Consider the following 17,995-nt stretch of genomic DNA (forward strand, 5'->3'; position numbering starts at 1 on the left):
TCCTTTGGAAAGCAAGCTCATAGGCAGAAAATCTACCATTGTGCTTTATGGTTATAAAGGTATCTTGGGGTTGTAGATGTGTGTTCATTATATTTTGAAAGGCAAAACTATGAATAGGTTGAACAAAGAATTAGATCAGTCCCTCAGTATAAGTACATTGGCTATTAGCCAAGATAATCAGGGATGAAGCCCCATCCTCTGCATGTCCCTAAACCGTCCTTTGACTGCCAGATGATGGGAGTGGACAATGGGATGGTTCACTGAGTCATTGCCTGGTCTGATCATTCCCTTAGAAGCATCTGGCATTGGCCACTGTCACAAGACAGGATACTAGATTAGGCAGACTATTGGTCTGACCCACGATGGCAGTTCTAATTTTCTGCAAAAATTACAATAGATTTTTTTACAGGGAGAAAGACGTTATAGGAGATAGTATACAGCCTTTATTGAATATTTGAGAATCAAGTTGTACACAATGGCATGTGGAAAAACACTAAGGGCTAGACTGAGAGGCAAAATAACAGTTGCAAAAATGCAATCCCCATTGGTGGATTGACTCAAAACAAAGTTTTGACACTAGGCCAGAAATTCAGTCAGAGTGAAAGTCAGATGATCCAACAGAATAAACATCTGCTCTAAAAATGAGAAGAAAAAATTAGAATTAAAAATTCAGGGAATCCCAGCTGCAGATAAGACAACTTGGGAAACTGCTAGGAGATTATATGCAATCAGATACAGTGACAAGGGATTCTTTGTTTCTGAGGGGGTATATGTAAATGTTTCTCTGAATTAAATCTCAGGGATTATCTACACTGGCAAGTTAAAGCGCTGTAACTTGCTGCCTCAGGGGTGTGAAAAATCACTCCCCCACCCCGAGCACAGCAAGTTTGAGCGCTTTAAAGCGCTAGTGTGGACAGGCTCGGCTTCCAGTGCTCGGAGCTAATCCCCTCGTCGAGGTGCATTACCAGGAGGACTGGCACCCGCGGTAGCGCTTTGAACTTTGTAATGTAGACATAGCCTCAGTAGGTTAGATCAGTCAAAGAGGAGCTGCAGTGACTAGGCATTGGGATGCCTGTGCCTTTAAGAACCGAGCCCTGGGAAGCCCATACTGAAAGGTGCTGTCTGTGGGAGGGGAAATAAAAAGCCCCTTTGCCCCCCACCATTTTTGCAAGCACTGGTGTCTCAGTCCCACTGGGGTAACTGTTACCCCCTGTGCCCCTGCCTGTGCCAGGTTTTGCCCTCTGACACCCTCTGGCAGCGCCTCACTCCTGGGTTTAACTCCGCCTCCTCCCCCCATCCCTGATTTTCCCTTTAGCCCTTCTCCTAATGCTGCCTCCAGCTGCTTGACCCCCCTGACCAGTGAATTTCTGCCCCCTGCTCAGACCCTGGCCACCCCCCTCCTCTGTTTTGCGCCCTTTGCCCCTTTTTAGCCCCTGTCAAAAGCAGTCCGCAGAACCTTACAGCAAATAAGGGCAGGGTGAAGGGCAGTGGCTTCAGTGGATGAACTGAGCATGCTCAGTGCCCCATGTGTAGCACATTCCTAGGGAGAGCAGTGTCCTACGCTACAGAATACATGCGGAGCTAGGTTAGGTGTGGGAAGTTAACTGGACTGTGCTGGATTGGGGCTTTTTTGGGCATGGCTGCATCCATGGTAGCACTTATAGCAGCATAAATATATAGGTAAAAAAATCACACACCCCTAGTTGACATTATGATACCAGTGTAACTCCTCTAGTATAGGCCAGAGCTTAATGGCTCTGTGCCTGTTTCCCACATGTAAAATGGGGAAAACGGCACTCTCCTGTCACTCGGGGGTATTGTGAGGATAAATAATTTTTTAAAGCTGCGTGGTGCTCAGGTATGAGGTTTTGGGGGCCAGGTAAGGACCATAGAGAGCGTAGCAGCCCTTGGCGAATATGGCGCGCTAGCTCTGTTTCAGAAACCTCAAGCCCTCCCCCCCCCCCCCCAGCTTTTTAGAGGAACTGGGAACTCATGAATCAGTAAGTATCTGCTGCACAGTGTTGGTCTATAGATGCTAGAGCCGGGGTTCTCAAGCTCTCTCTTTCTGAGCCCCCCGCAACATGTTATAAAAACTCCATGGCCCCCCTGTGCCATAACAACTGGTTTTCTGCATGTAAAAGCCAGGGCCAGTGTTAGGGGGTAGCAAGCAGGGCGATTGCCTGGAGCCCCATGCCACAGGAGGCCCTGCAAAGCTACATTGCAAAGGTTTCCCCTTCAGCCCTGCATGGCAGGGCTCAGGACCCCGGGCTTCACACCTATGCAGTGGGGCTTTGGCTTTCTGTCCTGGGCCCCAGCGAGTCTTAATGCTGGCCCTGCTTGGCGGAGCCTCTGAAACCTGCTCGCGGCCCCACATCGAGCCCCAGACCCTTCATTGAGAACCACCGTGCTATAGAAATAGGAGACACTGCTGCGTCTCGTGTGGGTAGGTGTATAGGAGCTATAGGAACAGAGACACGTAGGGTGATGTGCCTTGCTGCACTCACATGGGAAGAGATATCTCTTGCCCTTAGTCTATATGTGTCATAGAGACGTAGGAGATGCCTGTGTATATGAATGTGGCTGCTGCGCAGGGGTGCCAGGGGCTGCATGGCTATATGTGCTGTAGAAATGTACCAGATGCCCCAGTGCATCAGTAGGTTCCATAGGCCATGATGTCTGTGCTACCAATATGGGGGCTATGATGTGTGCATATGCAGGAGTTGTTATTGATCATTTCTGTTGCAGAAACGACTAAAGCAGGGGGCATCCCATTGTGCCAGGTGCTGCCCAGACCCTGCCAGCCAAGCTCCGCACAGTTGGCTGAACTACATCGCTCAGGGGGGTGAAAAATCCCAGGCTGCAATGTGTGACACCCCTGGCAGGGAGGAGTGTGTGTATGTGGGTGCCATAGAAATGTACCCTACACACACACCACCGTGCTCCTTTCAGAAGCACCTGCATAGACACTGCTTCAATCCAGTCAAATTACATTGGCATGACAGGCTAGGCAAAAATATAAAAAAGAAATAGTCCCCTTGAGTCTATGTCAAAGCTGGGTATGAGCCATCCAAGATCGGGGCTACATGCTCCACTGGGGGATTGCTCCTCCCATGCCCCCTCTGCCAGCAGTCTCCTTTCCTGTTCAGTACCAAGTTGCCAGATGTGAGCATGTGAAGGTGCTGCAGAAGTGCAAGGAGCTGTAAAGGTATAGGGATGTTGGGTCTATATAGAGTCTATGGGAGTGCAGGGGACTGTATGAGTATTTAGCTAGCTATATGCATAGGTGACATGTACTAATGTAGCTCTCAACCTTCCCAGACTACTGTACTGCTTGCAGGAGTCTGATTTGACTTGCATACCCCAGGTTTCCCTTTACTTAAAAACGATGTGCTTACAGAATCAGACATAAAAATATAAAAAGGGTCACAGCCCACTGATACTGAAAAGTTGCTTCCTTTCTCATTTTTACCATATAATTATAAAATAAATCCACTGGAAATATTGTACTTACATTACAGTGTATAGTATATAGAGCAGGGGTAGGCAACCTATGGCAAGCGAGTCGATTTTTAATGGCACTCTGCTGCCTGCCGGGTCCCAGCCGCTGGCCCCGCTTAGACTGCTGCTGAATCCAGGCTGGGACCCCGGCAGGCAGCAGCGTGCCCGCTCTTCTCCGCCTCCCCCCCGCGGGGGCAGGGTGAAGAAGTTTGGTCCTGTCGGCTGCTGCTGCAGAGCAGGCAAGCTCCCCCTCCCCCGCCGTGCTGGGTTCCTGCCCCTCCTCTTCTCCCTCCCTGCCCCCGATCAGCTGATGGCCCTTGTGAGGGAGGGGGAGAAGTGGAGCTGCAGCACCCACGCTGCTCTGGGGAGGAGGCGGAGAAGAGGTGGGGATGGGGCCTTGGGGCATATCCCCTCCAGCCCCCTGCCGTGAGCCGCTCAGGGCAGGGGGCTGGGAGCACCCCCATGACCCTAGCCCATGCCCACAGCCCCCTGCCCTGACCCCTACACCCCCCCAGACACACCCCAGCCCCCTGCCCTGACCCCTTCACCCCCACACACACTCCCAACCCTCTGCCCTGACCCTTGCCCCCCCACACCTACCCAGCTCTCTGCCCTGACCCCTGCACCCCCTCACACACACCCAGCCCTCTGCCCTGACCCCTGAACCCCCCGCACACACCCCCAGCCCTGACTCCAGCACCCCCACACATACCCAGCCCCCCCCACACCCAATGCCCTGACTCCTGCACCCTCCTCACATGCCCCCAGCCCCCTGCCCTGACTCCTGCACCCCCCACACATACTCAGCCCCCCCCCACACACCCTATGCCCTGATTCTTGCACCCCCCACATTCCCACCCCCACCCTGAGCACCAAACGGGAGCTCCTGCACCCTCCACACATTCCCACCTGCACCCCTTGCACCAAATGGGAGCTGCCCAGGTAAGCACTCTACACCCAAACCTCCTGCCCCAACCCTGAGCCCCCTCCCTCATTCTAGCTCCTGGCCAGACCCTACACCCCAACCCCCAGCCTGCTTCTTCACCCCCAGCCCTGTGCTCAGTGCACTCCCACCCTCAGCTCAGTGCAGAGAGAGAGGAAGAGAATGAGCTGGAACCAGGGAGAAGGTAGGTACCCACTCTATGTGTGCAGGGCCGGGATCCCAGACCGGCAGCAGGCTGAGCGCGGCCGGCAGCCAGGACTCTGACTGGAAGGAGCTGGTGGACGGAACCCCAGACCGGCAGCGGGCTGAGCGGTAGCAGGCTGAGCCGCTTAGCCAACTGCCAGTCTGGGCTCCCAGCCGCTGGCCCCGCTCAGCCTGCTACCAGCCTAGGTGAACGGAACCCCAGGCTGGCAGCGGGCTGAGCGGGCTGGCGGCGTAAGATCAGCATTTTAATTTAATTTTAAATGAAACTTCTTAAACATTTTGAAAACCTTGTTTACTTTACATACGACAATAGTTTAGTTATATAATATATAGACTTAGAGAGAGAGACCTTCTAAAAATGTTAAAATGTATTACTGGCACGCAAAACCTTAAATTAAAGTGAATAAATGAAGACTCGGCACACCACTTCTGAAAGGTTGCCGACCCCTGATATAGAGCAATATAAACAAGTCATTGTCGGTATGCAATTTTTTTGTACTGATTTACCTGTTGTAAATCTAGGTAAATATCTAGATGAGTTGATGTACCTCCCGGAAGACCGCTGCATACCCCCAGGAGAGGCACATACCCCTGGTTGAGAACCACTGTACTAACTAACTAACTGAGGGTATCTGGGTGAGGATAAAAAGGGAAAAGAACATTCGCAATGTTATGGTGGGGGGTCTATTATAGATCACCAAATCAGGAAGAGAAAGTGGATGAGGCATTTTTCAAACAGGTAACAGGATTAGCTAACACTTGAGTTTGTACTGATGGGGGATTTTAACTTCCCTGATATCTACTGGAAGACTAATACAGCAAAACATAGTGTGTCCCGCAACTTCTTAGCATGTGTACGGGACAGCTTTCTGATTCAGAAAGTTGAGGAAACAGCTAGGGGGTCGTCCCTTTTGGATCTGGTTTTGACCAACAGGGATGAATTAGTTGCAAACCTGAAGGTGGTCAGGAACTTGGGAAGAAGTGATCATGATCTGATAGAATTCAAGATCCTAAGGAAAGGAAGACATGAGAACAGCAAACCAAGGATACTGGACGTCAGAAAGGTGGATTTCAACCAACTCGGAGAAATAATAGGCAAGGTCTCATGGAGAGACCAATTGGGAAGAAAAGGAGTAGAAGGGGGCTGGCAGTTCCTAAAAGATGTAATGCTAGATACTCAACATCAAGCTATTCCCATGCAGAGGAAAGACAAGAAGAGCCACAGGAGGCCAATGGGGCTGCACAAGAAGCTTTTTAGCTATCTAAAACCCCAAAGGAATACGTACAGGGAATGGAAGGAGGGGCATGTCACCAAGGAAGTATACACATGGGAATAGCGTGAGTGTGTAGGGACCAAATCAGGAAAGCCAAGGCAAAGAATGAGTTACAGCTGGCAAGGAACGTTAGAGACAGCAAGAAGGGGTTCTACAAATATGTCAGACGAAAATAAAGATCATGGACGATGTGGGTCCACTGCTCAGCGGAGAAGGTGAGTTGGTAACAGAAGGTGATAGGAAGGCATAGCTGCTCAATGCCTACTTTGCTTCTGTCTTCTCACAAAAAATAACAGGGCGGATGACTAGCAAAGTTACCATAGACAATAAAGGGGAAGGGATGCAGATCAAGATAAGTAGAGAACACATCAGAGATCTTGTGACTAATTTGAATCTATTCAAGTCAACAGGGCCTGATGCTATTAATCGCAGGGTGCTGAAGGAATTAGCTGCAGAAATTTCAATCGCTGGCAATAATATTTGCAAACTCATGGATGGCAGGAGAGGTCCTGGAAGACTGGAGAAGGGCTAACGTAGTGGCCATCATTAAAAAGGAGGAGCCGGGGAACTATAGACCAGTCAGCCTGACTTCAATAGCTGGGAAGCTACTAGAGCAATGTATAAAACATTCAATTTGCAAATACCTGGAGGATGAAGGGATGATCACTAGCAGCCAGCATGGATTTACCAAGAACAAATGCTGCCAAACCAGCTTTCTTTCTTTTTGACAAGGTAACTGATTTGGTGGATGGGGGGAATGCGGTGGACATAATATACCTGGACTTTAGCAAGGCTTTTGATACAGTCCCACATGACAGTCTGACAGGAAAGCTGGAGAAATGTGGGGTCGGCAGAACTACCATCGAGTGGATACATAATTGGTTAAACACCCGCAAACAAAGAGCAACTATTAATAGAATGATGTCCGATTGCAGGGAGGTCTCAAGTGGGGTTCCACAGGGATCTGTTCTGGGTCCTGTTTATTTAACATCTTTTATTAATGACCTGGTTGTAGAAATAGAGAGTGTATGGATCTAATTTGCGGATGATGCAAAGCTAGGGAGGGTTGCAAATACTTTGGAGGACAGAGCAAAAACTCAGAGGGATCTTGATAAATTGGAGAACTGGGCTACAGACAAAATGAAATTCAACAAAGACAAATGTAAGGTGCTACACAACTGTGAAGCCTTGATCTTGCCTGTTTTCTTTCCTAGGAGCAGGTTTTCCAATTCCCAAGCCCGACATGATCTCCTGGAGGAAATGGAGAAAAGAGCTGTGGGTCCCAGACTCTCAGAACTCTGAGGAAAGTGTGACCCTGAGGAACACCCACACAGGTGAGGAATTGGTTAAAGTGATACAGAAACCATCCGTTGTTGATGTAAACAGCTGGAATTCCCACAAAGGCCCCATTCGCTCCTCTGCCTCATCTTACCCAGGTCAGAATTGTCCCCAGCAGGAGTTGTATCCTCCTGGCAGACCTCATGCATGGCTTCCCACCCATCCTGAGTGGCACCTGGCAGTAGCTCCCTTCCCTCTGAATACTCGGATGATATGTGGAGGCAAAATTGGTTCCCTCCTCTCTGTCTTCTGAAGAACGATTTGGGGGCAGGATTCAGCTCCTGATTCTTAATCTCCCCAGCAGTTAATTCAGTTTATTTCCCACCCTCCTGTCTTGTGTACACCAGGGGTGAGGTCACAAAGGGGTGTGGATTTTTCACATCTCTGAGTGACATAGTTAAACCAATGTAAGAATCATAGAATCATAGAAGATTAGGGTTGGAAGAGACCTCAGGAGGTCATCTAGTCCAACCCCCTGCTCAAAGCAGAACCAATCCCCAACTAAATCATCCCAGCCAGGGCTTTGTCAAGATGGGCCTTAAAAACCTCTAAGGATGGAGATTCCACCACCTCCCTAGGTTTCTAGTGTAGACCTGGCCTTACTCAGTACATCGATGGGTTAACAAAGACATTAGCTGGGATTATCAATTTATAATGTCAGGTTAATGCAGCAGCTAATTGAATCCTGAGGTTGACAAAAGGAAAACCTAAATCCTAGTGTAAACAGAGCTAGGTTGATGAAAGAATTCTTCTGTCGACCTTGCTACTACCTCCTGGGGAGGTGGATTACCTATGCTGAGGAGAGAACCCCTCCCATCAGCATAGGTTGCGTCTAAACTGAAGCACGATAGTGGCACCATTTTAAGTGTAGACACACAGTTTAGTGAGTGTAGGCCAGGAGTTTCTTTTTTTACTTTAGAACTTGACCAAGAGAGAGTCCATGAAGGAGTGGTAAATTGAGCTTGTCTTGTCTTAAGGAAGTACAGAGACCAAATTGGTTTCTTTAACCACAGCTTGACTGCTACTACTTCCTTCTTAAATCTCACCAAGATAGCTATTATTCTACTCTTCTTACTACTCAGCCACACACATACAAAGTATGTGAGTTTTACAAATGATATCACAACAGAGGAGATTATCGAGCCAGGCTTACAACTAACAATAGCAGCACCCAGTAGCATGTCTATATCATGGGCAGCACTCACTGATGTAGATGGCAGACTTGGGGTTTAGGGAACTATTAATGGTGCCATTTCCCAGAAACATATAAACTCACTCAGTAAACACCCTCAAACCCTAACAAGTATCCCTCTCTTACGACGACAAGAAAAGAGTTCACAGTTCTCCTGCTGCATGGTTCTTTAGGATCTTTCGCTCTCATGACTGCAGTTACTGGAATCAGGTGATGGAGTAGCTTGGTCAGGGTTCTTGATGCCCACAGAGTTCTCTCAGACAGTAGCAGACTGGTCAGGAAGGTATAGCCAATTAATGGAGTCTTCACTTCTTCATACTCAAAGGGAACTAAGAGGGTTCTTTTCATAGATGTTGTTGGTGACCCGAGAGAGCACACCTCTCTTCTCCAGGGTCTTGACCTTCACAGTGGAGGATGATTCCCACTTACACCATCCTACGGTCCACCTTCATAACTCGTTCAGTGGCCTGTGCCTTCCAGATACAGTCAATATGTCCCAGTCCTCTCACATCAGCAAGCATTAGGCCTGGGGTCTCTATGGAAAGTCCCATTCGGGGATAACCATTGTCTCGAAAGATCCTCTGTTGCAACTGCAATGTCTGATAGGCCATCTGGTGGCTAATAAGGCTTGAGCTCCAACTGAAGATTTTCCCACACTCCGCACGTTTGTATCATTTCTCTTTAGTGAAGATTTGTGGCTGTATCATGGTTGCATTAAGGTCCTCCGAACCTTACTGTTTCCTGGCTGATTCCTCTGCTGGGAGTATGAGAAATTTTCCCTTTGGTCCTTCCCGATACTATTCCATGTGGTTCCATTTACTCAAGGCTGAGTATTCCCCTCCTCATCCTTCCTCACACCTTGCAGTATCTCCCTTCCCTCAGAGTTTTAACTCAGGACATAGAATCATAGAATATCAGGATTGGAAGGGACCTCAGGAGGTCATCTAGTCCAACCCCCTGCTCAAAGCAGGACCAATCTCCAATTTTTGCCCCAGATCCCTAAATGGTCCCCTCAAGGATAGAATTCACAATCCTGGGTTTAGCAGGCCAAAGCTCAAACCACTGAGCTATCCCTCCCCCCACCCCCGACATGGCATTGAACTGGTTTCTCCTTGCCTCTGGGGAGAAGTTCTTGGGTTTGTTTGTTTGGGGGGGAGAGGAATTCAGCAATTATTTTTATTTATTTTCCCTGTTTCCTTAAATATATAAAATGATGGGGTCTAAATGAGTTGTTACCACTCAAGAGAGAGATCTTGGAGTCATTGTGGATAGTTCTCTGAAAACATCCACTCAATGTGCAGCGACAGTCAAAAAAGCGAACAGAATGTTGGGAATCCTTAGGAAAGGGATAGGTAATAAGACAGAAAATATCAGTTGCCTCTATATAAATCCATGGTACACCCACATCTTGAATACTGTGTGCAGATGTGGTCGCCCCCATCTCAAAAAAGATATATTGGATTTGGAAAAGGTTCAAAAAAGGGCAACAAAAACTATTAGGAGTATGGAACAGCTTCCATATGAGGCGTGATTAATAAGACTGTGACTTTTCATCTTGGAAAAGAGATGACTAAGGGGGGACATGATCGAGGTCTATAAAATCATGACTGGTGTGGAGAAAGTAGATAAGGAAGTGTTGTTTACTCCTTCTCATAACAAAAGAACTAGGGGTCACCAAATGAAATTGATAGGCAGCAGATTTAAAACAAACAAAAGGAAGTATTTTTTCACAAAATGCACAGTCAACCTGTGGAACTCCTTGCCAGAGGATGTTGTGAAGGCCAAGACTATAACAGGGTTCAAAAAAGAACTAGATAAGTTCATGGAGGGTAGGTCCATCAGTGGCTATTAGCCAGGATGGGCAGGGATGGTGTCCCTAGCCTCTGTTTTCCAGAAGCTGGGAATGAGCGGCAGAGGATGGATCACTTGATGATCACCTGTTCTATTCATTCCCTCTGGGGCACCTCGCATTGGCCACTGTCAGAAGACAGAATACTGGGCTAGATGGACCTTTGGTCTGACCCAATATGGCCGTTCTTATGTTTTTATGTTCCCATTCCCCTTTCTGATGTTCCTTTTCTCCCTGGCACAGGGAATGACTCCTTTCTGGATTCTCTCTCTTTCCCAGCAGGTGATGGGATGATGAGTAAGATTAAGGAGGAGAATCCTCAGCAGGAAGGTCCTGAGGAAGTGGAATCACACGGGACGGTATTGGGAAGATCCAAAGGAAATATTTCCCAGAGACCCAAGCAAGGAGAAGCCTGTGGGAGTCAACACAAGTCAGAAAGGCTGAAAGGAAACCAGCCAAGGAAAAGACGTGCTGAATCCATTCATCCAGGAGATGGTTTGAAGGATGGTAAAGAGACCATGATCCAGCCAAAGATCCACACTAAAAAGAAATCGTATAACTGCCCCGAGTGTGGGAAAAGCTTCACTCAGACATCAAATCTTATTATACATGAGAGAATCCACACAGGGCAGAGACCCTATAAATGTCTTGAGTGTGGGAAAAGCTTCAGGCAGAGATCAGACCTCAGTAAACATCAGCGAATCCACACGGGAGAGACCCCTTATAAATGCCCCGACTGCGGGAAAAGCTTTAAGCAAAGATTCAGCCTCATCGTACATCACCGAAGTCACACTGGCGAGACCCCTTATAAATGCAATGACTGCGGGAAAGGCTTCACCCAGAGCACCAACCTGGTTTCGCACCAGAGGATCCACACGGGAGAGACACCCTATAAATGCGCCGACTGCGGGAAGAGCTTCAAGCAAAGATTCAGCCTCATCGTACACCAGAGAAACCACACTGGAGAAAGAGCCTATAAATGTGCTGACTGCGGGAAAAGCTTCAAGCAGAGCTCGGAGCTCATTTCGCACCAGAGAATCCACGTTGGAGAGAGACCCTTCAAATGCACAGAGTGTGGGAAAAACTTCAGTCAGAGCTCAGGCCTGATTAGACATAGGAGAACCCACACGGGAGAGAAACCCTACAAGTGCATCGACTGTGGCAAAGGCTTCAGTCAGAGCTCGGGACTCATTAGGCATCGGAGAACCCACACAGGGCAGAAACCCTATGACTGCCCTGAGTGCGGAAAAAGCTTCACTCAGAGCTCAGCCCTCATCGTACATCAGAGAGTCCACACGGGAGAGGCACCCTATCGATGTTCTGTCTGTGGGAAAAGCTACAAGGTGAAGGACTCCCTCATTTCCCACCAGAAACTCCACACAGGATAGGAGGCAAAGGGAGCTCTCAAAGCAGGGCAATGGGTCTGTGCCCTCCTGAAGCAAAGTATAAACATACTTCCTTTGAGGAAGCTCTTGGGAGGGGAGCAAGGGGGATGAAGCATAGGCACCGAGTCCAAGAGAACTCCAGGACTGGAGCACCCACAGAAAAAAAATAGTGGGTACTTAGCATCCACTGGCAGCCCTATGGGTCAGTGCCTCCCCCTCCCCCCGAGTGCCTCCAGCCCGTCTGTGGTCCTCCGATCGGTTCCTCCCCCTTCCCCCAGCACCTCCCGCAATCAGCTGTTCTGTGGTGTGCTGCAGGCTTTGGAGTGGGAGGAGCAGGGGCAAGAACAGGTGGGAGGAGGGGGGCAGAAAGAGGTGGTGTGGGGGCGGGGCCTACACAGCAGGGGTTGAGCACCCCCCGGGATCTCTGTAAGTTAGAGACTCTGGGGTGGATGGTTTCAGTTTGGGGAGAAGGGGTTGGTGGGACCTGTGCGTTAGAGTCAGTATAGAGATGCGACACTTCCTGAAGTCTTTTTGGTTTTCCTTTGGCACCTTTCCTGCGAGAGGGAAGAAACAAAGCAGCTCAGGACAGGACAATTGCAGGCTGCAGCTACACAGAGCAGTCGGCAGTTTGGTTACCTCATTGCATGCTGTACATCATGTCCATAATAAAGGATTGATCTTGACACTTCTGCTCATCAGAAAGATACCACATGGTACCAGCAGTGGAAGGCACCCACCATGCTGGAAGACCCAGTGAGAGAAGTCACATTGCAACGGCCGCTACAGAGCCTTTACAAGTAACTTCTCCACCCGCCCTGAGAATCAGAGGAAATCTGGATTTGCCTGAAAAGGATTCAAACTGCAGTTTGAGCTGCTTATGAAAGCCAGCCACAGGGACAAATAAAGTGGAGGCCAAGCCAAAGATTCCTTTGATCCTTACCGTGGCAGGCACAGAAGTCCCAGATGGTGATGGAGAAAGAAAGGAAAGTTGTGCAGAAATATCGAAAATGTTTGAGGCTCATTATGTTCTTAGAAAACAATGTTAGTTATGAGAAAGAGAGAGAGATGGGTCCGGATAAGAACACAAAATGAAGGGGAAACAACAGGGGAGTTTTGTCAAAGATTTAAAGCTAAAAAGTCAGTCCTGTGACTAAGGAATCATAAAAGATTCTCTCATTCAAGACCAGAGTAGCCTGGGGTGTAACAACAAGAAAGGCTGTGAATGGTTATTAAGGAAGATGGAGCTGTCACTAGAAAGGGCAATATGTAGAGGTGAGCCCCTGTGTTTTCAGTTTAAACTGATTTTTACTGAAAAATTTCCAGGTTTTTTTTATTCCGTTTTTCCTGATTTTCACTCTACTTTTGTATCATTCAAATATATAAAAAATAACATGTTTTATTAGGGAAATACCATACATGGCATGAGATCTATGTATTATGATCATACATTAGTTTGTGTGTGTATGCGAAGCTGCCTGTTGAAGTAAGCCTATGTATTAGTCTAGAAGATACACACAATAAACGGGCGGGCACGCAAGTGCCAAATTGTGTGCGCATCTGAACGTACTAATGAATCTCACCCACCACGTATATATTTCAAGCTGTTAGCAGATAACAGGTTAAAGATTTGACACACTAAAATGGGAAGAAAACAAAAATCTGAATATGTATCCAAATATGTTTCAGAACCAAGGAAGTATTCGAAAGTTTAAAAAAAACAAAAATAGGAGAAAGGGATGAAGTTGAGTGTATGTGCTGCAAATGGTGTGGCCCAATTATTATATGTAAACATTTATAGGCCAATAGTTCTAAGTCTACAACAGTAAACTGTTTATTCAAATTAAAAGCCTTATTTGAGAATTAGAGATACATTGTTTCTTAAACTCAGTGGTGATGTTGTGTTTTGAGTTCTGTTTTAGTTCTGCAGCAAACCACACTAATAAATGGAATTCAAAGCATTAATCAACTGAATACTTTTCTCCCCAGTCTTTCCGTCCACCAAAATAAACCCCGATATTTACCCAGAAAAGTTATTAATAGTTTTTTGCACTGATTTTCACCTGGTTTTGTTGTGGTAATAACACTGATAAAATCTCGGGAAAAATTAAATTAAACAAAAACTGAAAACGAAGGGCCCTATGTATAGGCCAAGCAGCAGACAAACAAAGGCAAACAAAAAGTCTAGAGAGACGCACAGAGCATATTGCTTTGGCTTCTATAGCTAAATCAACAAGCGAAAAGTTCCCAGAAAATCAATTGGCCAGGGACAGAAAATGGAAAGCAGGAAACAACGTCAGTGATGTGGCAACCAGTATGATTATAGAAAATATCCAGCATTTGGGCAAATATGTAGAAACTATAATAAACCCAACCATTATACTAAAATGTGGAGAGAAAGCCGGAAAGTTTATGTATTAAGTGCAGAAAGGGATTCCTCAGGAGAAAAGGAACTGCTGTTCTAAAGCAAATAGAGGAGGGTGAAAACTCAAAAGATTGGCAAGATGCAAGATAGACACTGGTGCACAAATAAATGTAGTAACACAAACTGAAATAGAGAGATAAAAGGAATATGGAAAGGTGGAAGAGTCAAAAACATCTGTGAAGACTATGATGAAGGAACAATTCCAGTGTTGGGAAAGTGCACGCTGACGCTTCAATGCAAATGGAAAATGATAAAACAAGAGTTTGTGGTGGTACCCAGAGGCCAGCCCAGCCTTGGGCCTACACATGCGTCAGGAGTTTGGTCTCATTAAGAGGATGCATACCTCAGATAGACAGAAAGACAACGCAGAACCAGATATGAAAGTATGAGGAGCAGCATATGAAGATGTATTCACAAGAAATAGATGCCTCCCAGTAACAGACATAAGGCAGCTAGAAGAAGATGCAGAACCTATGGTACATACTACGTGAAAAGTTTTGCACCCCTTAGGAAAGAGGGTAGAAGAGCTGTGAAATATGACAGTAAATGGTAGGATTTGGAGAATCGAAGAGCCAGCAGTTTGGGTTCCCTCCTTAGTAACTGTAGAGAAAAAAGGATGGAGACTGTGGCAGTGTATGGTTCCTAAGGTGCTGAACAAAACCAGAAAAAGTACACTTGGCCACAAGAAGTGAACTACTGTCTAAGATGGCAGGAGCCAAACTCCTCACCAAATTAGATGCATTGGCAACGTAGTGGCAGACCCTCTTAGACCAATGGTCCCCAAACTTTTGAAGGTTGCGCCCCCCCTTACCCCTGCCAGCCCTCCACCTCTCCCCCAAGCCAGGCCTGGGGGTGGGTCTGGGGCCAGGAGCACGGCTGTGGCCAAGGCTGGGGGCGGAAGCGGAGTCATAGCCAGACTCTGGTGGGGGCTGGCAGCCAGGTCTGCGGCCAGGTGCGGCTCTGCTCCCAGCCTTCGTCCCAGCCACAGTCGCTGGTCAGGAATGGAGCCGCAGCCAGTGGCCAAGACTGGGGGTTGGCGCAGGGCCCAGAGTGGAGCTACACTGAGCCTGGTGATGGGGCCAGGGCCAGGAACATGGCTGGGAGTGGGACCGGAGCAGAGCTGGGGGCGGGGAAGGGCTCGGTGTCGCTCCCTCCCCGCCCTCCTGTGGGGGATGGCCCAGGTCCTGCCGTGCCCCCCTGGATGTTCCTCCATGCCCCCCTAGGGGACCATGCCCCACACTTTGGGGACCTCTGTCTTAGAGAGTGCTCCAAGATCTACACTTTCAACACACCGATTACCCACTGATTAGCAGATACTGCTTCTGAAGACTAGGCTGCCTTTCTGTAGAGGTTCATTTCCAGCAGTTATTCACTGTCCAGTAAGCCAAATGCTGGAAGGTCTGGCAGATGTCATAGTGTACATTGATAATATACTGATTTGGGGCAGCATTGCCTTTGAACATCAGGACCCACAGAGGAGAGTACTGGAAATTGCAGGAGCTAAGGATCTTACACTGAAATGATGTCCATTTCAAACCATGGAAATAGCCTTCTTGGGAAAGAGACTGACAACAATGGGAACCAAAGATTCAGGCAATACTGAACAGGCCAACACCTGATGATAAAAGGGGAATTCAAAGGCTGCTAGGCATGCTGCATTATGTCAGCAAGTTCATACCTAACTATACAGCTCACACAATTCATCTATGACGTCTCTGCCACAAGGTCACCATATGGAAGAGTATTCAATGATTTAAAGCATATTATGACATCAGCTCCAATACTGCAAACTCCACAAAGTGTAGGACTGGAAAAGAGAAGGCCAGTACTGGGATATACTTTGGGGAAGGGCCAAGGCTGCCTCCTAGTGGACAAAGTCCAGGCTCTCAAAGCATGCCCTATCGCAACCACAAAGAAACAGGGCTGAAGGTTTTGGGGACATGCAGTTTACTACTGCTGATTTGTAGCAGGGTTTTCTATGATAGCAGCCCCCCTTCATTAACCTAATTAAGGACAGTAGCCCCCAGGAAGATTCACTGGCCTGCAAAAGGGCCTTTGAGAAGTTGAAAAACCATCTATGCAAAGAGCCTGTCCCGTTCAGTCCCAGCTTCTCAAAATAATTGATTTTGCAGACTGACATAATCCCAGGTAGTTAATGGAGTGGAAGATACTGTACTCTATCTGAGCAACAAACTGTTCCCTTGGGAGTGGGCATATTCAGTAACAGGGAGAAAAAGACTTTGTGACACAGAAGCTCCTTGGCAAAGGATCCCCTGTTCTTTGCCAACAATTCTGATCTCAGACCTGACAAACTCACTGCACCAAACACATCTTGCAGAATATTGATCCATAAGAGTAGCATGTAAGGTATCTACAGAATGCTCATAACTTGTTAAGATTCATAATCATTGTGAGATGTATGTACAGGTAATATTTAAAGAATAATGTATTGAGATTGAAAGTATGCTTCATGGAGTTGGAATAAAAGTTAGTCACCATGGAATAATATGTCTTGATGATGGCCCACTCACCCTGGTTAGTCAGTGATGTAATCCTTGCTCCATCCCAAGACTTTCTATGGAAAACCATCAGTGACAACTGTAAACTGTCTAAACCACTTGGAGATAAAGAAGAGATATTACAACAGACAGAATCACCCTGCCTCTGAACAAAGCCTGGTTCAGTATAATACAGAATGAGGATAGGTCCTCTGGATTCATTCAGTGAGGAAACATCTTGTGGAATAAGGGTGTTTTTATGAAAGTTTTAGTTCCTGGTTCCTGTGAAGCCAGCCAGCTCTGTAACAGCCTGAACTTTTGGCAGAAAACCTACTTCATTATTAGATAGGAGCGGTAACAAGTAATAAATGTTGACCCAGGTTCATGGTTTATGATTTTGTTGTGTATTGTAACCATTTGTTTCTATCGCTCACTCTCGTTTCTAGGTAAATCTCCATTCTTTTAAAATAAACCTACTTTTGTTCCATTACAAGCATTCACAAGCTGTGTAGTTTACAGCAGCAGTGGTTTAAAGTTAAACTGGGGTACACAGCTCCTTTGGGGGCAGAGGATCTGAGATTTCTGTGAGTAGCCAGTATCAGGGGTTGGATATCACAGGGGAATGTTTCAAAGGGACTCAAGGACAGGGATGCATCTCTTGTTAACCTGCAAGGCAAAGACAGGGCTGGCCTCACCCAGAGGAGAGGGCCTGAGTGGCTGACAGGCTGATGGTGTTAGGGAGCTAACACCCCCACCCCAGGGCAGGCTCCCTGGGAGACATTTAAAGGGGGAGGGTGTGACATGGGATATACAAACCCCAGCCTGGACAACATGACTGTTACCAGCTGTGAGCAGTCGAAGGGTGGTGGGGAGCTTAGGAGCAGCTGCAGCCCCCAGGCCCCAGAAACCAGCAGGAGGAGGAGATGGGAGTGTGATACATGAAGTGGGGGGGAGCAGCTCTCTTTGATGGTCACCTGCAGCCAGGCTAAACAGGCCTCCACACCTAACTCTGTTCCTGAGCCTCCTACAGGAACTCAGCCAGAGCTGGTGGAACGAGACTCCAGACCAGAGTCTATGGCAACAGTTGTAGATCCAGTTCCTGGGACCCAGCCAGAACGAGCCCAAGGATTGGAACTGGCGGAGCAGTCAGCACCAGAGCCCATGCTTGCAACCCCACCAGAGTCAGGGGAGCCAGCACCAAAGGGTGCCACAGAGCCTGCACCTCCAGCAGCAGCTAAATCAATGCAAGAGGCTCAACCGGAGCCTGAAATACCACCTAGTGCACCAGCAGAGAGTGGTTCACAGTCAACAGAAACCCCATCACCTGCATCGCTTCCAGTGGGACCAAGCCCAAGTCCACAACCCAGAAAGGAACTAATGTCTCCAGCATCA

At 47.7% G+C, this 17,995-nt stretch overlaps 1 protein-coding gene across 1 annotated transcript in view; it reads left to right on the top strand.

Moving 5' to 3' along the window:
• The window catches only part of LOC125621808 (uncharacterized), a 69,341-nt gene that overhangs the window by 20,895 nt on the left and 30,451 nt on the right, over positions 1-17,995 (top strand). Inside the window, 4 exon segments of the mRNA XM_075119712.1 lie at positions 7,134-7,253; positions 10,578-11,682; positions 11,841-11,852; positions 14,090-14,124. Of these exon segments, the coding sequence (XP_074975813.1) occupies positions 7,134-7,253; positions 10,578-11,682; positions 11,841-11,852; positions 14,090-14,124 (1,272 nt within the window).

The sequence above is a fragment of the Caretta caretta genome, chromosome 14 (genome assembly GCF_965140235.1).
Source record: "Caretta caretta isolate rCarCar2 chromosome 14, rCarCar1.hap1, whole genome shotgun sequence".
In the NCBI taxonomy this organism is placed as follows: Eukaryota; Metazoa; Chordata; order Testudines; family Cheloniidae; genus Caretta; species Caretta caretta.